The sequence below is a fragment of the Zootoca vivipara genome, chromosome 1 (genome assembly GCF_963506605.1).
Source record: "Zootoca vivipara chromosome 1, rZooViv1.1, whole genome shotgun sequence".
Classification (NCBI taxonomy): Eukaryota; Metazoa; Chordata; class Lepidosauria; order Squamata; family Lacertidae; genus Zootoca; species Zootoca vivipara.
In genome coordinates, this window is record NC_083276.1 from 113198697 (window position 1) to 113221878 (window position 23182).

The 23182-nt window shown below is 41.4% G+C and overlaps 1 protein-coding gene across 3 annotated transcripts in view; it reads left to right on the forward strand.

The window, feature by feature from the left end:
• Window positions 1-1964: 1964 nt before the first annotated feature.
• The window catches only part of CWC22 (CWC22 spliceosome associated protein homolog), a 34341-nt gene continuing 13123 nt past the window's right edge, over window positions 1965-23182 (forward strand). The window contains exons 1-14 of one of the 3 annotated variants that reach the window (XM_035133810.2): window positions 1965-2165; window positions 3289-3413; window positions 5225-5292; window positions 5721-5837; window positions 6014-6253; window positions 7985-8113; window positions 10847-11015; window positions 12711-12764; window positions 13923-14058; window positions 14154-14360; window positions 14487-14549; window positions 15104-15208; window positions 17202-17283; window positions 19344-19404. In XM_035133810.2, the coding sequence (XP_034989701.2) occupies window positions 3387-3413; window positions 5225-5292; window positions 5721-5837; window positions 6014-6253; window positions 7985-8113; window positions 10847-11015; window positions 12711-12764; window positions 13923-14058; window positions 14154-14360; window positions 14487-14549; window positions 15104-15208; window positions 17202-17283; window positions 19344-19404 (1458 nt within the window). In that variant the 5' untranslated portion in view covers window positions 1965-2165; window positions 3289-3386. The other 2 variants (XM_035133818.2, XM_035133803.2) reach the window with 2 other exon arrangements.

Consider the following 23182-nt stretch of genomic DNA (forward strand, 5'->3'; position numbering starts at 1 on the left):
CATGCAGATGGCCATCCCCATACTAAGAAGTTGATTTATTAATTTACATTATATCCCACCTTTTCCCTCAAATTGAGATTCAGGATAAATACACCTTGCCTCTAGCGCACAAACATCTAAATCAGAGATGGGGAGCTTGTGGTCCTCCAGACATGGTTGGACTCCCATAATCCATGACCACTGGATGTGTTGGTTGTAGCTTATAGTCACAGGTTCCCCATCCTTGATCTCAGAGAGTGCATCTGACTAATATGGCACCATACGGTGCACATCTTGCCATTTCTCACAATGCAGGTGCCGAGATATATTTTTAATTATCCATAGCATATTGTGGAATAATTAGGTTTTATACAAAGCAGAACTAAGTAGACCTTTCATTGTGCAAACAGAAAGATTTCTGTTTGCATAATGGAGTATTTGACTGCTCTCCTCATCCCACATCACCCTAAATCTGTCCTGGGGATTCCCCCAACCCTCTGGGGCAGATTTGGGTATGTGGGGGACACATCATTCTGCTCACACAAATATTTTACTGAATACCACCCACTATATTTTTCTAGTATATTTTTCAGCCTGAAGAGGAAACACCCTTTAGCAAATACTGTAGCAAAAGTGGGGAAGCTGGCTTTCAGCTTTCATCCTTGGTTTGCCCTTGAAAGGTAAGTCGCTATGACTGAGCAGAACTTTTGTGTAGGTTTTAGAAAAACTAATCCAGAGCTTATTAAAATATGTAAGCAAGACTTGTACATTTCTAGGTGCTGGGAAATATTTTGCCACTGCTGACTTCAGTAAAGTGAACTGGGTAAAGTGATATGAGGTCAGAGAAATACAATTAAAGGAAAGGCACATTCATGCATTCTGCTGCCACAAATTTTTTTGCAAATGAATCCTTCTCCTCAGTCAGATTTCTATAGATTGTTTCTACAGATGCTTTCTGTATATACCCACTGCATAAAGCATTTGGTCTCGCCTTTCAGAAAGAGAATGCAAAGGGTGGCATTCTTGCAGCGAAAGAGTGTGCTGCTTCATCAGCAAAATGGGTTATAGCTATAGCATCTAAGCAGATGGTTGTTATATTTCCTCCTATGAGATAGATGTTAAAACAGTGCTTCTGCTAGACTACTGAATTGGGGCAATTTCATCAACATCTCACAATATTTAAATAAAAATGCTAATTAGCAACCCCAGCATATTCAGCACAGAAAAGAGTTGTTTGAAAAACAGCTCACTGAAAGAACATAGTTATCATTCTTTTAGTATAATTTTTGTTATTTCTGTTATTATCTGCATTTCAGATTAGACGGGGTTTTTTTTTAGCTAAGGGTCCTCCCCTTCCCGTCGAGTCTGGTTGTAAAAGGTTAAGATGGCAACATTTCTTTTTTTTACTTGAAAATATGAAATATAAATTGAACAAAAATAAAGTCTTAACACTAACATTCTTTTCAGGCCCAGCGCTTTGCCATCTTTACCATCATCTCCGTGATGCAGGCTGAGACGTTCAGCAAAAGTCACAGTCTGCTAACCTAACAATGCAATTCTATTTATGCTTAAATGGGAATTGACGCTTAAATGGGAATAAGCCCTGTTGAACATATAACGGGTCTGAAGTCTGGGGCTGCCACACCTGTGAGCACAATGGCACCCTCAGAGGATTCGTACAACTGGACAGGTGGAACGCCCCAAGGAATGCAGGGAAACGTGGCCGACGCCGCCGGCAAAGGATGCCGGGAACTGTAGTTTCATTAAGAGCAGCTCGAAAAGATCCACCTTCGCTGTTAACAGGCGACTTAGTGACGTCAGCGCCCGCCTCCTCCCCCTCCCCAAAGGTTCCTGCGCGGGGCCGGGATATCTCCTCATAAAACGGGTACCAATCTAACTAAACGTTCATAGATTAGATAGATAGATAGATAGATAGATAGATAGATAGATAGATAGATAGATAGATGATAGATAGATAGATAGATAGATAGATAGATAGATAGATAGATAGATAGATAGATAGATAGATAGATAGATATCCCGAGAGCAGGAGAAAGAAGCCCAACGGCTTCTCTCCGCCTCACCCGCGCGCCCGGAAGTCTCGTGTCGGGCCAGCTTGCGAGGCAGCGGAAGTGACGTTGTGGCCATATATGGGCGCATGTTATGGCGGACTCCGTGAGGCAGAGGTAAGTTTTAAGGAAGGGAAGCGGGGCGGGAGGGAGGATAGAGCTCTCCTCTCACATCCCTCCGCTTAGAATCTTCAATTCTGCTCCGTTCCTTCCCCTTCCCTCCGATTTATCGCGGGAACGGCGGGGGGGGGGGGAGAGGATGGCGCGTTCCTCTCGGCCGCTGCTCTTCCTGGCCTTGGATTGGCGGAAGGCCCGACTCCTTCGCTTCTCCTCAGACTCCTGGCGGGGGGAAGGTCTCTTCTACGCCCCGCGTTCACGCGTGAACGTCCCCCAACGAGGCCGGGTCCTGGCCCCTTGTGGGGATTGCCAGCTGGCTGCCTTGTCACCCTGCCACAATGCCCTGTGGGGTTGTGTCAGCCGGTTTCTTTCCCTTCCTTCAAAGGCCAAAACCAGCTGCCAACTCGTCCTCCCCTTCCTGGCGGGCTCGCAACCCCCCCCCCAAAAATTCCCCTTTTGGGGATGGTGGGGTTTGGTGGCCTGCCAGCATCTGGAGGGTTATGCCCCCCCCTTGAGGTACACACCTTTGTATTTCCACATATGTCACCACCAGCCGCACCTCAGGAAACCTAGAGTTTATATATATGTGTATAACTTTACTGATTTTACTGGAGGGTTTCGCAGCTGCTTATTCTTTTGCAGGATCTATATGCCACTTGATCAACAAAAAACAAATTAACGTTTTATTGCACTTGTTATTTCAGGCTGTATGTTGCCCTAGGCTCCCCCCTTTTTTGCACAGAAGGGCTGCTTGTAAATGGACCAAAGAAGTACAGCTTTAGTTCTAGTCATGATGTTAACAACCACCCTGTTTTAGAGATATCTGTAGCATATGGCGATGGTGGCTGGCAAGTGGTGTAAGCTGCATCTTTGTTGTCTTACTTCCGTGTAGGTTAATTACACCGGATAATTGTTCAGATACTTAACTTACAAAACTCTGCAAAGTGATGGTACTGTACTAACTTAAAAAAGACACTAACCAAATTCATTTGTTGTACAAACCAGGTGATTTAATTTTTGTTAATAGAAATATTAGCTTGTTTAGGTCTGCTTTATTTTCAAAATGCTCTTTTTAAGAAAGAGCAATTTCAGAAAGTCTTGCCTTTTCCCCCCTCCTTTCTAGATGAGCTATTTTTGCTGGAAGAATAGCAGGATTTCCCCATATTGATTTTTGTACTTTGACATTAGTAATTCAGAGCTTGAAGTGGCTTGACAGAAAAAATGAAGAGTGGAGTAACACAGATAAATGTAAGTATTTTGATGAGTATGCTCTATGCTGGCTCCAGGATTTGGGGGCGTTCTCAGACAAGACACTTTTCAGTGAGTCCACATCACCTAGTCTTCATGGTGGTGCTGTGGTCTAAACCACTGAGCCTCTTGGGCTTGCTGATCAGAAGGTTAGCGGTTCAAATCCCCATGACAAGGTGAGCTCCCGTTGCTCTGTCCCAGCTTCTGCCAACCTAGCACTTCAAAAGCACACCAGTGCAAGTAGATAAATAGGCAGGAAGATAAACGGCATTTCCGTGTGCTCTGGCTTCCGTCACGGAGTCCCATTGCACCAGAAGCGGTTTAGACATGCTGGCCACATGATCCGGAAAGCTGTCTGCGGACACATGCCAGCTCCCTCTGCCTGAAGTGAGATGAGCAGCGCACCTCATAGTCGAATTCAACTGGACTTAACTATCCAGGGGTCCTTAACCTTTTTACCTGGTGATGGTAACTCCTGCTTTCCAGAGATAGATGACGGAGGAACCGTAGTAGCAGCATATATTGGCCGTTAGCTTCCATGTAAAATATTGGAAGCTGTTCTGTACCAGGTCAGAACATGTGGTAAAGAATTGTTCGTGTTGATTGGCAGATTTCACAACCCAACATGAATACCAGAATTGAACCTGCGGGACCTTTTGCATCCAAAGCATGTGCTCTGTGAATGAGCTATGACTCTTTTCCCCATATAAGAGCTACATGTATATGCGGTCAATACAGATTCTACTTTCACACATAGTGGTGTGAATATTTCCCCCAACACTCTGTAGGTAAGCAGGCATAAGTGAAACAGTTTGAACCTATGAAAGAATGTATCATATGAACAAAAGCTAGCCATCAAGTGTCTTATCTCTTTGTCACTCTTTGTGTAATATAAAAATGGCATTTTGCATGTCTAATATGGATATGGCATTTTGTGGAGAACAGTTAGAATGCTAAAGATGGTATCCAGATACACGGGTAAGAGGGTTTCAGAAATAATGGCCTTTCTCCCCTGCTCTGTTAAAGGACTCATTTTCTCAATTGGATGCCGCCTTTTCTGTTTGGGACTTAGTGAATTGTGAGAATCGAGTTGATATAAAATACTTGGGTGTGAAGGGGAATAGGGACTACTCAGTGAAGTAGCTCTGTTCCTTCAAGGACTTCTGGCTGTGCAACAGAATCTCTTTTCCCTCTCCACTCCCTCTGCGTCCCCTAAATCTGTTCTGAGAAACTACTTTGTTGGATGCTGTCCTTTGGTGATAGACAAAAACAGCTTGCATAAAATGCTGGTGGCAGCACAGTTGGAGTTGCTGTATCCTGCATTGCACCACTTTTTAAGAAAATACAGTGGCTAGAATCCAAGCAGCCCTCTGGGTGCAAAGTGCTTTGGCTTTATAATGAAAGGATTTGCCTTTTTAAATTTTCAAACTGAAACCCTTTGTCTGGCAGCAAATCCCCCTTCAGAGCATTCATCAGTTGTCTGGGGCAGCTTTATTGGGGTGTGCAAGGAGCTGCAGTTGGAAAAGTTTTGTTAAGTGACTGGAAGTTGCATACACATTCATTTAGTTTCTATGTAAACAAAGGCGTTCACTTTAATGGGACCAGTACTTTGGAATGCTCTCCCATCAACATAAGTTGTTCACCTATAATTTGATATTTCATCTCCTAGTGAATGAAATGTTTTTGTTTCTCCAAGCATCTTTAAGAGAAGAGGATTTGAAAATACTGTTACAAATGAATCAAATACTGTTCTTTGCATCCTGGCTGGTACTGCTCATCCTTGAAATATCTAATTTATTTTGTATTTAAAGTCCGGTTCTAGTTATGAAAGGAAGGAAGATTACAATCCTCGCCAGAGAAGTTCTTCTCCAGAAGACGGGTATAAACATTTTTTTATGATGAGTTATGTAGTTAACATTTGATAGAAAACAACATGGGTGTGGGGAGAAGTATTTTCCTATTATAAAAGCTCTGAACCTAATTAAAACAATAGCAATATTTGGGTTTCAGACTTTTGGGGAATAAGTATCATGTGTGTTCTGTTTTAAGCAATGAAAACGAAGATCAGTATTGCAACAGGCAAATAACTTTTGGAGAGGAAGTAAGTTTGAACTAGTTTGAGGATGGCATGCAGAGGACAAGAGCGGCTGGGAAACCCTTTGCACTAGCAGGAGTCCTTGTGCTGGCTCCCAGCCCCTAGCTTCGAAAGCTATGTGGTGTCTGCAGATACAACAATATGTGTTTGTGTGTAGGGGGGAGACTTTGTTTATAAATAGCTGCTAACTTTTGCTCTCAATCTCTGCATAGGCATGTAGAGCGTCAAAGGTCTCAGTCACCACAAGGCAAAAGTCATTCAGATTACAGGAGATCTGACCAAAAACATTCCGAAAGGGGTCGTTATGGAGACAAATACACCGAATCAAGGTAAATGTCTGGAGCTGCTAAAAACAAACACTAAAATGTTCAGGTTGCAGTTGGTTGCTTCTGTTCTCTAACGTGATTTTTAAGCAAAATCAAAGCTACAGCATGTCACTTACTAATGTATGTGATTGGCAGCTGTTTCTGCGCTTAATAAATCTTTGGAATTTTCTGTCTATTAGCAGGAGACAGAGGCATGAAAGAGAGAGGGAGTCTGACTGGAGAAAGTACCGAAGATCCCCTTCGCCCGACCGAAGAAATGCAGCTGAGAGAGCAACACCACAGAGCTCTCTTTCTCATGAGGAACCCCCTCCAAAGAAGAAGAAAGAGGATTTGGATCCAATTCTCACCCGCACTGGGGGTGCCTACATTCCTCCAGCCAAGCTTCGGATGATGCAAGCACAAATCACTGATAAAAATAGGTGGGCCAAACAAACACATTTCACATTTGTGATTAACTGATTAATAGTATTGGACAAGATATTATTTAAAGGTGGGGAGAAAAACAAAACAGTATAAGATTTAGTACTTCCTCCTTGTCTCTCTGACACACATATACACACATACCCCTTTTGTGCAACATTATGCCCATTGAAAAGTTCAGAATTAAAAAGTTTGCCACAATTTTGTGACATTCTGGTTGGTCCTAATAAAGATACTGCTCAGCCGTCGACTGGGGAATTTTTAACTGGCCCTGCCCAAAAAACTTGTAGAAATTGGCTAACCAGGAGCTGCCATCTTGGAGGAAAGAGACAGAACTGAGAGCTGGCAAGGTTGGCTGCAGACTTGCTGAGCAGACCCACTGAAATGAGTAATGACCCATTCACTTCAGTGAGTCTACTCTGACATGGGTGGCGCTGTGGTCTAAACCACTGAACCTCTTGGGCTTGTCGATTAGAAGGTTGGTGGTTCGAATCCCTCCGAGGGGGTGAGCTCCTGTTGCTCTGTCCCAGCTCCTGCCAACCTAGCAGTTTGAAAGCATGCCAGTGCAAGTAGATTAATAGGTACCGCTGCGGCGGGGAGGTAAACGACGTTTCCGTGTGCTCTGGTTTCCATCACGGTGTCTCGTTGTGCCAGAAGTGGTTAAGTCATGCTAGTCACGTGACCTGTGGACAAATGCTGGTTCTGTCAGCCTGAAAGCGAGATGAGTGCCGCACCCCATAGTTGCCTTTGACTGGACTTTACCTTTACCTTCTGACAGAGAGAGTAGGGTGGTAACCCAGCTGCAAGTTAGCCTGAGTGGCGGCAGAGACGTTTGTTGTGTGCTGAGAGGGACCTGTTAAGACAGTTTAACTTTATTTCAAAGTCACCTTGGGAGTTTCAGATAACCCAGAAACAAACCTGTGTATCTCAAAATTGGTCATTGTTTGGAACTTTTGACTTCACTTTTTGGTACCTGCTAAAAATATTTTGGTTTACTCAAGCCTATCCAGACATATAGAAGCTGTTATGAGTTTTAATCTTGTTTTAGCATATTGTTGATACAAATTGAATGTTTTAAATGTTTGTCGGAAATTATTTTTTGCTGATATGCTATTTTATTACTTTTGTAAATGGCTTTGAGGTTTTATTACAGTCGAGTGGTGTGGAAATGTTACGAAATAAATGACAAATGCTTCGTCACATGAGAATAAAACCAAAGGTTTAAACAGAGTTCACAGAATCATAGAATGTTGAGTTGGAAAGGAACATGAGAGTCATCTAGTTCAACCTCCTGCATCTCAGGAATCTTTTGCCGCTTTGTGGGGCTCGAACCCACAATCCTGAGGTTAAAAGTCTCATTCTCTACCGACTGAGCTATCCTAGCTGCTGGGAGCCCTGATTTGTTCTGGACATGCCAACCATATGTGTGAGGCACACTGGGGTGAGATGCAAATGGGAAAAGTTGCCCTTCCTGGTTGTCTCTTGTCATGGTTTTCTTATTCTTATTATTGCAAAAGACAGATCACTATTTGGTGGTGTAACTATTCTGAAAATCATTTACTCTGGTAAAATTGAAGTGAAAGGAGGCAGGTAGATATTTATTTTTGCACACCATTCTTGCAATACACTAACTGAAAAGTCCTTTTGTTTATTTGGTATTCTAGCCGAATAAGCAAATACATTCCTTTCTTGTTCTCTTAATTTTTATCAATGATTTGTTTTGAAAACAGTTTAGCATATCAAAGGATGAGTTGGGAAGCACTGAAGAAATCCATCAATGGTCTCGTCAACAAGGTGAACGTTTCAAATATTGAGAATATTATCCATGAGCTTCTTCAGGAAAATATAGTCAGAGGAAGGTAAGTATCAAGTTCTTGATATGCAGTCTTCTCATCTGAGAGTTATTGATTAAGTCTCAGGTCACTTGTTAGAAGTAGTCTGATATTCTCTTGGTCAGCTGCTGTTTGAGTCATGTTAGGATTTTCATTTTAAATATGAATGACTTGTTGAGGGTTTGCAGAAAGATCAAAGTATAATCCTGTGCAGACTTACCTGGGAGTAAGTCCCTTTGAACTTGGAAGGTTTTGATCATACTTGTTTTTAGAGGCTTTTTCACTAATGAAAACTTTGATGTATGGTTGAAAACAGGCTTTCCAAAGCAAACGTACCAAGTGATTTCTATTTGTGTGTTGCATAATTATTATTTTTTAAAAGATTTTACTTTTTTCCCAATCGAGAATTTTGCTGCAAAACTTTAAGAAATAAGTTTTCATCTTGTTAAAGTTTTTTTTAAAGAAAAATATGTTATTGAATCTTTTTTTGGTTTACAGAAGTGCATGCCTTGTCTCTTTTTCAGGTTGCAGAATCTTTTTTTACATTTGAAGTGATAAGTTAATGTTGTGTACAGAATAAAGTTGGGGGAAAGAGAAGGGTGGGGTGGTAATGCTTGGTGTATATGTAGGGTTTTTATCTCACCTTCACTTAGGTAGGTTCTCTCTATTCATTATATTTCCTTGGTGGCGAGAGAGGTTGAGGGAGTTTTCTGATCCATGGTAATGAGCATGGTTTGTGGTCACTAGAGCGCCTAGGGCAGGAACCGTTAATGTTTTGGCTACATGATATTTTACAAAAAGAAAGAAAAGTGAAGATGTCAAGAATGAACCTGGGGCTTTCTGCATGCAAAGCATTTACCTAAGTGTGTCATGCATTGCAAAGTTTACTGTATTAAGCTGCTTGGGTTTTCCTTCAATATAAGCCAGCAGTGCTGACCTGCTGACTGCTCCAAGCTCCTGGATCACTTTAGATTGAGGGACCAGTTGGTGAGAACTGTAAATTTTATAAATCTAGTATAGCGGCTTGAATGTTGACCAGTGACCAAAGAGAATTCTCTGCTCAGCCATGAAACTCCATGGGTAACCTTGGTCTAGTCACTCTCAGCCTGACCTGTTTCTTGCCCTCTGTTCCTTGGAGGAAGAGTGGAATACAAACACAACCAATACTTTGCAGAGTTCAATCTTCTGAAAAGCAGGACTTGTGATTAAATCGCCCACCTCTTGTTCTCAAGAGCCCTTCCACTGATTTTTCCAGGAAATGGCAATCAAATGGAAATAAAACCCATGTTCCGTATAACGTTTGCTCCTGTAATAATGGACCGTTTGGCCATTTGAGCTCCCACTCTCTTCTTAAGTCATGATTAGCGGCACAGGGAAGTGACTGTTCAGTCACAGTTGCTCCTTCTGTAGAGGAGTAAACAGTGGCATCATATGAACTCCTAATCCAGGAAGATCCACACCTGACAGATTCCCTAAGTACAGTGATTAAAACATAGATTGTCAGCAGACATTTTTCTGCCGGATGTCAGTGGCTTGTTAAATATCTACCACCATCATGAAAATAACTATGTGCTTTAATTGGGGAGCAAATTATATTTGCTGTAATTAATTGACTCTTGCATCTTTAACATTCACACACCATGGTTTTCGGATATCATGTTTCTTTGAGAAGACATTTTTTGTGTGTGCTGTAGCTGTGCCATTTTTCTAATGGAGCCATACAGCAGGATTATGTTATTGTTTCCTTAAAGGCACATGGGTAATAATTGGGGCTCTTTCTTGCCTTTATTTTTTTAACAAAAAAAATTATAGTAATTTTCTCCAGTAGACCAACGATGATGTTTTTACAATAGTAGTGCTGCAGTTGGTTTTTCCTAGTATTCTTTGAAAAAAGCAGTAGATTGTGAAACGAATCTTAATCTGTTAAATGGAAATATTAATGCACACTTGAATAATGAGAGTGTAGTTCTCAAGGGATTTCCAATAATGTATACTTGTCACTGATTAGGATTTGTGTATGAGAGGTTTTTTGTTTTTGTTTTTTAGCAGTGATTTTTATCATCAACTGTTGCTTCTTGAAACATGATTGTAGATTAATCTGGCCTATTCACAGAATAACATCTGAGCTTTTGAAAGGCTAATTTTAATACAGACATGTATTGGGGGATAGTGGAGCAGGAAAGAAGATGGAAACCCAAAAGCATATGGGCTGGGAGACCTGCTCCCTGCCTTGCAGACCTTTTTCCACCTAGTCTGGGAGGGTGTGGCATGGACTGACTCCAGCTACAAAAGCTGTGGCTGCTAAACAGACTCTCGGGTTGGAGTGTTGTTTGAAGGTGTTGTCTTGGGGGCAGGGTTGTTGTTGCTGTTGCTGTTTGTATCTTTATTTTAGATCTTGTGATTTATATTGAAATCGTTCTGTTTGGTTGTGTATTTTTTAAAATGTTTTAGCCTTTATTTATAACCCCTTTCATTACGTTGTCATGTATTTTTCTTTTCATGTTGCAATCTGCCGTCAGCGTGGTTTGAACTGTGGAAAGGTGGCAAGCAAATAAAATTGTTTGTATGTATAAGTGAGCATGATCTAGCTGTGGATGATGGTTCCATGTTGATGGAATTGAGTTCCAGAATAATGCAGTCTAGAAAAGTCACCGGCCACCCTCAAGCTGCTAGGATAAATTCTGCTGTACAAATCACATAGTTTTTGTTTTTTTAAGTTTTGGTAAAGCTGCTTCAGCACGTCTGTATTTTCATTCATAGGGGATTGCTATCAAGATCTATTTTGCAAGCCCAGAGTGCTTCACCTATCTTCACTCATGTTTATGCAGCGGTAGTAGCAATCATCAATTCAAAGTTTCCAAATATCGGAGAACTGATTCTCAAGAGGCTCATTTTAAATTTTCGCAAAGGATATAGAAGAAATGATAAGGTATGTATTATTACCATGCAGGTGATAGGGTAAGATTTATTGTGCTTCTTATAGCCTGAATACTGTTATGGGGAAGTGTCATTGTGTTCACTGAGATTTATTTCTGCATTAGTGTATTTAGGATTTGAGTACAAATTATGTGGGTATCAGGAGAGCTGAAAGTCATAAAATGTCAGGAAATTTTGAGGCCATGGGGAGAAAGCGGGTTGGGGGGAGAGAGAGAATAAATAGAAAAAAATTAGGGAAATCTGATATAAGTAGTATGGTACATATTTTCTCATTAATTCTAAGTCAACTTTACTGCTTTAAGAACATAATATTTAATGGCTTGGATCGAAAGGTTTCTTGTGCTAACAGAAAGGCAGTAACACTTGCACAAAATAGACTCTAGGGGGTGTTTAATGAGAGAGCCAGGGTCTGTTATGGGGAAAGTAACTATGAACAAAGTTCTTTCCTGTATTCAACCCATTCAATATAACTTAGCACAATTTCCCTCCTCTTTTCTATATTTATTACATTTTAAATTTTAAATTCCTTAAATTTAACATTGAGAGTAAGTCCAAATACGTTCAGCGTAGAGATGGAGTAGGAAGCTGTTGCACCCTAAGGCGCCAAGTATTTATTGGAACTTGTTGGTTTGAAAAAAGAAAGAATTTAAAATGGAAACATAGTAAGCAGAAGAGTGTCTTATGACATGGGCTTAGAGACAGCCCCTCCAATCAGCATTTTCCAGAAGAAGTTATACAGAAAGTTCTGCAATTCTGTGAGGTAACAGCGGGTTGGCTATTTTTATAAAAAGCTATAATCCCTCTTTCAAACTGTTTCCACATCTCTTACAATAAGTAGTTTCTATCTACAACAGGTTTGCATTTGAATTGTACGTATCTGCAATATACAGCGTTTGTAACTTCCTCCTGCTGTAGATTATCTTACATAGTTATTCTAGAAAATATTTTGAGGGAGTAAAGGACAGCTAAAAACAATATTTTAACTATGGCTTTCCCTTATATGCCCATCTAGTAAAAATGGTTTGTGAAAACACCCTTACAAAATAAGACTGCAGTTGACTTCATCCTGATAACCAGTCCCTCCAAAAAGCAGTTTTTTGAAATATGGCTACATTGAGTAAAAATGATTCCACCTTAACAATGTTATTGTGTGACTAGGGAAGTGCTCTGTGTAGCATCATTTCTACATCAAAAATGATATTGGACTTGATCTCTTACGTAATGAGAATCCAATAGTGCCAGATCATCTAAAAGTTTCCTGAGCTCTCATCTGCAGCAAGATACATTATTTGCAGCTTCCGCAAAGCTTGTTTTCTGAGCTCACTGCATGGCAAATGTCCTGAAACGACCTAATTCCATTTAATCTTCATCACCTACTCACTGCAAAGTAATCCTATGTTTGGAGGAAGACAAATAGTCATCAGATACATGTTACTGACGAAAGTTGTAACCTTCCTGAGGAAGAAGAGGGGCTGCTGGCACATCTCCTTTCTCACTTGCCCAAAATAATAGTAATAAGAATAATGCCAGTAAGAGAAAGCCCTTTGAATTATTTGTGCAAGTCACATAGAACCTCTGGGGTAGTTTGGGATTTAAAGCCATACTAACAGACATATCACTTGCAGTAATATCTATGAAATGGACATATCACTTGCAGAAATATGTAGCTTTGCATTTTGTTTTGCAGCAACTTTGCCTGACAGCTTCCAAGTTTGTGGCACATCTTATGAATCAGAATGTGGTAAGATGCTCTGTACTACTGATAATATATTTGCAAGGATTCTGGCTTTTAACATTGCAAGGGTTTGTGATAGGATTTTGTCATTAAATATGTTTATGGCATTTGCATTTCTCTCCCATAGTGTAATGCTATCTGGGCAGCTTTCAGTAAATAAATAAGAAAGCACTTTAAATAGAAAATAGAACTATAAAAGCAAAATACAAAAAAGAAAAGAAAAATACCCAACTCATTGTACTATGGCTCTTGCTAAATATTGCTTGCAAGCCTTTGCTCTAGGGCAGACTTTCCCAACTCACATCAGCCATGGCCAGCATGACTAGTGGTCAGGGATTACAAGCCACTTATGCATGTTCAGTATGTGAGTGACTGTGTATTGCACCAAACCCGGAAGTGACCCGGAAACAACATAAGGATGTCACTGAAGCATCACTAAAAGGGCGGAACGGGGTGTTTGCAGGCTTTTTCACTGACTTTTCAATTATATGTTATTTCACCAACGCGCACAATGCCTCAGAACGTAACCCCCACATAAACGTGGGGGGGGGGGAGATGCCTATTTTATGTTATTTGTTAATTTATATGCCACCCAATTGCTAAGATGGCTTCTAAGTGGTTGATCCACCATCATCTTGGTGAATGATGATGGTCATATTCCCAACAACATCTAGAAATTTTGAATTTTTCTCTGTTTGGTTTTATGTTGGTTCCAATGTACATGTTATTTAATTATTGTTCTACATCGTTTTGAGTTACTTTTGTAAAAAAAGAAGAAGTGACCAATAAGTTTTAATAATTAAAAGCATAATAATAATAATAATAATAATAATAATAATAATAATAGGGCACCAGGTTGGACAAGGCTTATATAGAGAGCTATTTCAGGCACACCCATATACCAAGTGGAAATTGACTTTGAGCAGTAAGTTCTTTAGCCTAAACTGCTCTTGTAACTCACATGAGCGGCAAAGTTGATTGGAGGGCTGCCCTTTACGAAACACATCCAAAGCTCCTTTCGGGACGCTGAACTTGTAGTGCCTTTCTCTGAAATGATGCTACGCTTGTTTTGTGGACTACACATGTCAGATACACGCAGTCAAGGGATTTATTTTGTAAAAACAAAAAAAAATTATTTGTGTTGTTAACCTTCTTCCTGCTAAGGCTCACGAGGTTTTATGCTTGGAAATGCTCACATTGCTTTTGGAGAGACCGACAGATGACAGCATTGAAGTAGCAATTGGCTTCCTAAAGGAATGCGGCCTCAAATTGACTGAAGTGTCTCCTAGGGGTGTTAATGGTATGTATTTATCGTTGCTGTACAGTATTTCTTTCCTGACCATTAGTTTTGTAGGAATTAGATTCACCTCAGTTTTTTTCTCCCCACAACCACAGCCATCTTTGACCGCCTTCGTCATGTCCTGCATGAATCTGAAACCGACAAGCGAGTTCAGTACATGATTGAAGTCATGTTTGCCGTGCGTAAAGACGGGTTCAAAGATCACCCGATAATTCCAGATGGACTGGATCTTGTGGAAGAAGAGGATCAGTTTACCCATATGCTGCCTTTGGAAGATGACTATAATCCAGAAGATGTTCTTAGTAAGTATGAGTAAGGAATGTTGGAATGAACTTTTCAGTCTGAATTCTTCGTTTCGTTTCGTTTCATTTTTAAAAAAATTGGCCCTGCTATAATTTTGGTAACTTGTTTTTTCTGTTTCTGTGAAGATGTGTTCAAGATGGATCCAGATTTTATGGCGAACGAAGAGAAGTACCAAACTCTGAAGAAAGGTATGTATGCCTAGCTAATTTGAGTTTGCACAGCTGTTCTAATGCAAGGATGGAGAGCCGTCAGCTGTTAGTCGGGGAGGCTGAGCAGCCTCAACAAAGCCTATGGCTTGCGAGGAGACCCTCCCCGGAGCCCAAAGAGGATGTCCTCTTTGAGCTCTGGACAGTCTCCTCACGAGCCACAAGGACTTTGCAGCTTTCTTCCCCATCTCCAGGTTCCTACATGTGCGGTCACCCGCAAGTGGGGAGTTGCTGCTTCCCACACCCCTCAGTGAACCCTTACTATCATGTCCTAGCACTCCAGTCTTATATATTTAAAGTTCTAATTCCTGTGGTTTTCTGGGAAACCTGCTATGCAATTCTGTGCATGTCTACTCAGTTGTAGGCTCCATTGAGTTCAGTGAGATTTACTCTCTGGCAACTGAGCAAGACTGCAATGTTTCTTGTTTTGAGGTTGAAGCATCTTCTTCCATAAACACGAGTTTCTGTACGGACTAGCTCCTCTAAGCAACCCAGCCTAGTATGATGTGCACTTAAACATGTTTTCTCATTTGTAGAAATTCTTGATGAAGGTGACAGTGACTCAGAAAGTGGTCAGGATGCTGCAAGCAGTGAAGAGGAGGAAGAAGAGGATGATAAAGAGGAGGAGGAGGATGAAGAAGGTAAAGGTGCAATTTAAAGAAACTCCTTGCCACTGTGGAAGTTAGTGTGACAAAACAGTAAACTGATTTTAGTTAATATTAAAATGTTGCTTCTATTTACTCCAGTGCAACTTCTTTGGCCGTTATTCAAATAGTGCATGTCCCATAACCTCTGCCAGATACTATTTGCATTTTGGGATGGTAGCAATAGCAAGCCTGAATTTAGAGGACTGTATTCATAGTACATTATTTAGTTGCCCTTACCCTTCTAAATGGCAACCCAGCCAGATGAGTGGGGTATAAATAATAAAATTACTATTACTATTAAATCAGGGCATTTCCAATATTTTATATTCGTGAAATCCTTCAATCCAGTTGTTGTTTGCTTAAATTTGGACCTAGAAAGTCCAGTGGGAGGTTTTTTTTTAACTTAGCCAACAGATTCCTGTTCCATGTCACAATCTGCATTTTGAAAGTCCTCTCATCTTCAAAAGTGGTTTGCTATTTGATGTGAGGCACTGGTGTTTGATAAGCCCAAACCCAATGTTTCCCTGGGGATTCAGAGCTACCTGTGTGGGTTTTTGTTCCAGCCTTTGACTTCCTTCAAATATCTGGTAGGGGTGGTTGTTTTTACCATTTGTCTGTGTTGTCATAATGAAATTACACACACTTTGTGGTTTTTCGTCTTGAATTGTAGCAGGATTTCCTGCCCCCTCCCTTTCCTGGTGCAGGTTAATTCTTTGTATACCGGTAATTCTTAACACTATTTCTAAAAGGTGTTTTTATTTTCGTGTGTGTGTCTTTGTCTTTTTCCTTTCCTCCCAAGCGTGGATGTATTTCATGCCTCCTTAGGATTCCTCTGAGTCTCTTCCTGGTTTCCTTAAATGCTTTGTAGGCATATTCTTTGTTACTCTGGAAATGTGAGAAGCAGCATATAGCATGTTAGCCAACAAGCTGATAAACTGAAGTTGTTGCAAGCAGAGAGAGGCTGGATTGAGTTTACAAACAAACTTTGAGACGGGTCTTTAGCATTTTCAGATTCTTCCACAGTGCGGTGTGTCTTCAGTAGGACTGTTGAGAAAGGAAAATAAACTTTTGCTTCCAAATTTAAAAAATGGCAATTACAGCACCCTGCCATTACTTGCATTGCTCGTATGGAAAATCTGAAATCCACCCCCATAAACAATAGGGCATTAATTCATTTCAGAGCAGCTAGTTTAGGACTTGGTTCCTGCATGACCAGCCAGATATCTGTTTGTAGGCCTGAACCATGGAATTATTACCAGTACAGGAAAAATTATCCTTTCTTTCTTTCTCTCTTTCTCTTTCTCTCTCTTTCTCTCTCTCTCTCTCTCTCTCTCTCCCACCCACCCCCCCCCCCGGTCCTCCCAAACTGTCAAGGGTTTTAACCATTAATCTCAATATGAAACCAGATTTACATTCCTAAATCACAGCTCCTTTTTGAAATTAACGAGGCAAGGCTCGTTAAGCAGTATTAGGTTGGTTTCCATGCACAAGGACACTGATAGGTTTGATATGTCTTTGTTGTGCTGTGAGCAGGGCTGGGTGATACCTGGTTTTCAACATCATCAGCTAAACATTGTTATATACTGGTGATATATCACGATGTCTGAAATAAGGATGTAACGATGTAGAAGCGAACAGGATAATGATCTGGTAACTGCTACTGCTTAGGGGGTCTAAAACTGATAACTGTTATTTTACGGTACATTTACTGTACATTTTGTCGTACATTTTACTGTACATTACAGTACAGCCGTGGCTGTGAGGGGGCACTAAGTCAGTTTGCCTATTGTGCTGGAACTTCAATGCTTTCTTCTTTTAACTTGAAATTAAATAAATACTGCCATTTCTTCCTTCACAAATAGTTTATTTGCATTTATATATTCCATAGTATATTAGCAGTCTTTGAAGTAACCAACCATTCCCGATTTTTTTAAACCATGAAACCTATTTCTGTCTGTCTCTCTCTTCCCTGCTCCGAATCTTCAAGGGCAAAAAGTGACTATCCATGATAAAACGGAAATCAACTTGGTCTCCTTCCGACGAACCATATACCTAGCAATTCAGTCAAGGTAAAATGAAACATAATTTTTGTTTGAAATGTGACTCCCTTGCACCGTGATTGCAAATACTTTTTGGAAGCTAGCAAGTTTTAGATCAGAGCGGCCCAACTTTTCATGCCACGGGGGCCGCAAGAGTCCTTCAAAATGGAACCCACGGGCTGCATGCTGCGTTGTCGCGGCCGGGAATGGGGCGAGGCCAAAAGTTGGCGGGCCTTCTCCCAGCCTTTGCACTGCCTTCCCAAAGCCCTGTAAGTGAGGCACTGGGATCTGTGAAGGAGACATGAGGCTCTGGCAGAGTCCTAATGCCCTCCCGCCTCCTTCCCAGTGCTGTATCTCTAGGTGAAAACTGAGATGGTATGGTTTAAATGGTATGGCTTTGTTCACACATAAAGCAGAACCCTGGTTTAATACTTTGCTGATGAGCCCAAACAAGCCTGTTTGAAGCATCTCCTTCTCCCACCCAGCTGGGAAGAGAACCTTGTCAGAGTGCAGTTTCCCTTTTTAAAGAAGTGTGACTTGGCTTGCATTCAAACCCTGGGGCCCTGCTTTAGAACTAGCACAAATCATTTAAAAAAGGTAAAGGTAAAGGTCCCCTGACAGTTAAGTCCAATCTGGAACGACTCTGGGGTTGCGGCACTCATCTGGCCGAGGGAGCCGACATTTGTCTGCAGACAGTTTTTCTGGGTCATGTGGCCAGCATGACAAAGCCACTTCTGGTGAAACCAGAGCAGTGCGCGGAAAGGCCGTTTTACCTTCCCGCCGGAGCGGTACCTATTTATCTACTTGCACTTTGATGTGCTTTCGAACTGCTAGGTTAGAAGGAGCAGGGACCGAGCAACGGGAGCTCACCCCGTCACGGGGATTCGAACCGCCTACCTTCTGATTGGCAAGCCCTAGGCTCAGTGGTTTAGACCACAGTGCCACCCACGTCCCTAGCACTAGTCATTACCCAATTTCAAATCCTGGGTTTTTAAAGTAGCCAGAGTTTGTTTCAAACCAGGCCTCCCTAGTTTGAACTTAATGCTAAGGATTCCCTAAAAAATGGAACTAACTCTGGCAAAGTTCTCTTCCAGTCACATGGGATTTGGGGGTGAAGGTGGAGAGAGAAAAATATAAATGGGGTGCTTTGCTCAAGCCGTTTCAGGCTCCTCCACCTAGTACTAAATGATGATTTAGTGTTATGTATGAACGCAACCATTTAACGTGTGTGTGTGTCTGTCTGTCTGTCTGTGTGTAAGAGGGAGAGAAGGAACACTGAAGAGGTTTCCTTAGTGTAAGGAAACTGTTAATTAACAGGATGCTTATAGTGTCCCCCTTACATCAAATATTAGTACTTTCTGTTGAAGGAAATTCTGAAACAACATTTTAAGGACATCATGTTCTCATTTGCTTAATTGCTAGACATTCTGCTTTCTGTTTAACATGATGTTATAGCAACCATGACTCATGAATGGGAGTTACCATGTTTTTAATCTGTCTGAAAATTATTGGTTTTGGCCATAGTTCATATAAAAAAGTTAAATGGCTAAAATATATATTTTTCAACATTAAAAAGATTAAAAGTCTGCTGTATTCTTTATGCTTTTTTAAAAAAATAAAATGACAGATTTTAAATTTTTTTAATGCTGTGGTGGACTTTCAGTAGCCATCTGTATCAGTACTGATCAATACAGCTTTCTTTTTAATGAACTTCTTGCAACTGTGCCCATGTTGGCATCCAGCAGATCTAAAGTCCATAGAGCAATGATGATCATTGGGATTATGTCTGATGAATGAAATGGAGGGAGATTTTGGAAGTTCTTATACTCATAAGGATTCTCACACCCTGGTTTCTCTTCAGATCATATAAATCTTTCGCCTTTTTCTCACACCCCAAAACACTGAAGCACAGCCAATTTAATTCTCAGCCTGGAAGACTAGCTGAACCTAGTGTTGCTTGGGTATTTCAACAAAGTCTGTTTCAGGCACACAATATTTATGCTTTCTAATGCAGAAAATACTGTTGTCAGCATAGAAATGTTTTAAGCTGCTGTGATTCTGGAGACAATTTTCCCCCTCCCTTTTTACAGTTTAGACTTTGAAGAATGTGCTCATAAATTGCTGAAGATGGATTTTCCTGAAAGCCAGACAGTAAGTCTTCCTAATTCCTTTTTTCTTTTCTTTTCCGTTTCTGGAATAAGCATCTTTCCCCCACCCCCTCATTCAGGTATTGACGTAACTAATCATATAGTATATGGGATAATGCACAGATCAGCTAAAATGCAATTAAAGCCGTTTCTTCCAGAGGATGATGGTGATGATTCTAATATTTATAGTACAGTCATACCTTGGTTTTCAAACAGCTTAGTTCTCAAACGTTTTGGCTCCCGAACGCCACAAACCCGGAAGTTACTGTTCCGGTTTGCAAACTATTTTTGGAAGCCGAACGTCCGACGCTGCTTCCAGGGCTTCCGGTTGAGTGCAGGAAGCTCTTGCAGCCAATCAGAAGCTGTGCCTTGGTTTTGGAAAGTCGAACAGACTTCCGGAATGGAAGGTCAAACCTCACCTGGTCAAACCTCACCTGGAGTACTGTGTCCAGTTCTGGGCACCACAGTTCAAGAAGGATACTGACAAGCTGGAACGTGTCCAGAAGAGGGCAACCAAAATGGTCAAAGGTCTGGAAACGATGCCTTATGAGGAACAGCTTAGGGAGCTGGGTATGTTTAGCCTGGAGAAGAGAAGGTTAAGGGGTGATATGATAGCCATGATCAAATATATAAAAGGATGTCATATAGAGGAGGGAGAAAGGTTGTTTTCTGCTGCTCCAGAGAAGCGGACACGGAGCAATGGATTCAAACTACAGGAAAGAAGATTCCACTTAAACATTAGGAAGAACGTCCTGACAGTAAGAGCTGTTCGACAGTGGAATTTGCTACCAAGGAGTGTGGTGGAGTCTCCTTCTTTGGAGGTTTTTAAGCAGAGGCTTGACAGGCATATGTCAAGAATGCTTTGATGGTGTTTCCTGCTTGGCAGGGGGTTGGACTGGATGGCCCTTGTGGTCTCTTCCAACTCTATGATTCTATGAATGTCTCCCCCTAACAGCTGCACCTTGCCCCAATTTATTTTATTTTAGCTTCCTCCCCCTCCCCCCACTGTACCGATAGAACATAGACTATTCAATACAGCATTAATATAAAAAACGGAGTTTGTTTTAAAGATGAGGGACTGTGATCACTCTTCCACAATTGAAAGGGCCATCTGTGCATTAGAGCTATCCTGGTAGCCCCAGGCCATGGCAGCACAGAGAAAACAGGTCTTTTAATCTAGAGTCAAGTCTGATCAACTTAAATCATTCCAGCCTTTTGCTTTGCAAACATACGTTGACTAGGCATACTGTGATATAAGATTGTGCCATGATGATTCTGCCTAAGCTTTACTTTTATACATTTTACTTTTTTACATAAAATACTCTTACACAACTGCATCTCATCACCGCTGACCCTACAAATTCAATAGATTAAGAATAGTTCCTTCTCAGTGAATTGCTAAAAATGTTAAGTCTGATTAGCAAGTGCAGGGAAGGGGGTTGGCAGCGTGGTTGTTTTGCACCAATTAGTCTAGAATGTAGAATCAAAGGCGGGGGAGAGAGAAGGGAAATGCTTTAAAAATTTATATATATATATATATATACACACACACACACACACACACACACACGCACTAAGAAAATGGTCAGCAGAACTAAGCAGATCACAGGGAGCCAACACGATTGCCTGCAAACTTTGCCAAGGAACCAGATGCTGTTAGAAGATTGCCTTTGACAATTTTGTCTGCTTTCATCTGAGGAACATCCTTGATGCCGTGAGAGAGAGAAGCGATCTGGTGGTAAAAAGCCTTCGGGGTAAATAGAAGCAGGTGGTAGTGACTTTGGATTAAAACTTGAGAGGCAGAATTTAGAAATGGCAAAAGATCTGCAGTTGTAAAATGCTCTGCATCTTCTGCCCTCGCTCTTCGGAATTTGCAACTTTGTTACCTGTTTCTGCCTCAACTGCCTTGAGATGTGTTGATCTTTTGCAGAAAAAAATGGCAACAATGAAAGAATCTTGCGGCACCTAAAGAAATCAAGACATTTATATTTACTTATAATTACAGTGGTACCTCGACTTCCGAAGGTTTCGACTTATGAAGTCGGCAAACCCGGAAGTCTTTTCGCCGCGCGCATGTTCTGCGCCTGTGCAGAATCGGCGAGTGCGGTCTGCGTAAAGCGCAAAATCGTGCTTTGCGCTTGCGCGCAATGGACGCTTCGACAACCAAAAGCTTCGACTTACGAAGAGTGCCGCGGAACGGATCGCCTTCGTAAGTCGAGGCACCACTGTATGTTTTAAGGTGCCACAAGACTGTTATTTTATTGATAGTTCTTTTTTAGTTGTCCAGCTGGGATAAACACAGTGCTCAGCCTTTAAGCAGAGGTTGGATGGCCATCTGTCATGGATTCTTTAGTTGAGATTCCTGCATTGCAGGGGGTTGAACTAGATGATCTTTGGCGGGTCTCTCTAATGGGGGGGGGGAATATAGCTGGCTAAGTTAAAGGTAAAGGTACCCCCGACAGTTATGTGCAGTCGCAGATGACTGGGGTTGTGGCGCTCATCTCGCTCTATAGGCCGAGGGAGCCGGCGTTTGTCCGCAGACAGCTTCCGGGTTATGTGGCCAACATGCCTAAGCCGCTTCTAGCGAACCAGAGCAGCGCACGGAAACGCCGTTTACCTTCCCGCTGGAAGGTATCTTCCCACTGATTTATCTACTTGCACTTTGATGTGCTTTCGAACTGCTAGGTGGGCAGGAGCTGAGACCGAGTAACAGGAGCTCACCCCATTGCGGGGATTCGAACCACTGACCTTCTGATTGGCAAGCCCCTACGCTTAGTGGTTTAGACCACAGCGCCACCTGTGTCCCAATTAATAGATTACTGCCCGGGGCGGAGCGCCCCCATTGTCCCTCCCTTCCTACGCCTCTGCACCTCCTCCCTCCCTCCTCCTGGCTTCTCCCCACCCTGCCTAGAGGAGGAAGGGGGCTGGGCTTTCGCGCGCCGCTCATCATCTTTCGTTCAAATTTTTTTTTTCAAAATATAGTCTGCCCCCCTCCCTGCTGAAAAAGTTTGAGGACCCCTGCTATACAGGATCTGCCGAAAGAGTTGAGCGAGTGAAACAAATGTTACTATTCAGCTTTGAAGCTGCCACCGAATCCCTGCTTTCCATCATCATATACAATAATAAAAAACATGTTAACATTTAATATTGAAGACGAGCCCTTTGGTCCCAGCCTCTCCTCCTTTCGGAAGGCGGAAACAGGAGTGTCTTTATAGGCAAATTTGTTTTCCTGCGCGTGGCTACTGGAGATACTCTGCTAAGAATCATTGTAATATTTAATTAAAATGTTAAAATATTTAATTACTTTAACCCACAGGGGATATTAAAACGTTGTAACTGCAGTTAAGAGAGCAGAAAGCAATTTGTTCTGCAAGTCATGCTGACTCCACCAGTAACAGCATCAGCACTTTGCCCTGTTTTATTGTATGAAAACTGATTGACTGCAACATTACTATAATAAAACAATGTAAGAAAGTTAATATGCGCCCTGATATATTAAACTAATGGCATATATTAGAAAAGATAGCTTTTAAGAGACGGATTAGTTTGCCCTCTCCACCACCACAAAGCAACAGTCTTTCTGAATATATTTTTGGTTTTGGTCTTGTTTAATATGGAGTAACTGTAAAACTGGCTTGTGTTCTGTCAACACAGTGTGTTGAAGAGAAATGTTTCAGTACGCTATATTGTAGCAAAAAGAATAAAAAGGCTAGGTCGTAATCCTTTACTAGTGGAAGATTAGATTTTTTTTTGGAAAAAATCCCTTTTAAAAATCCTGTTCT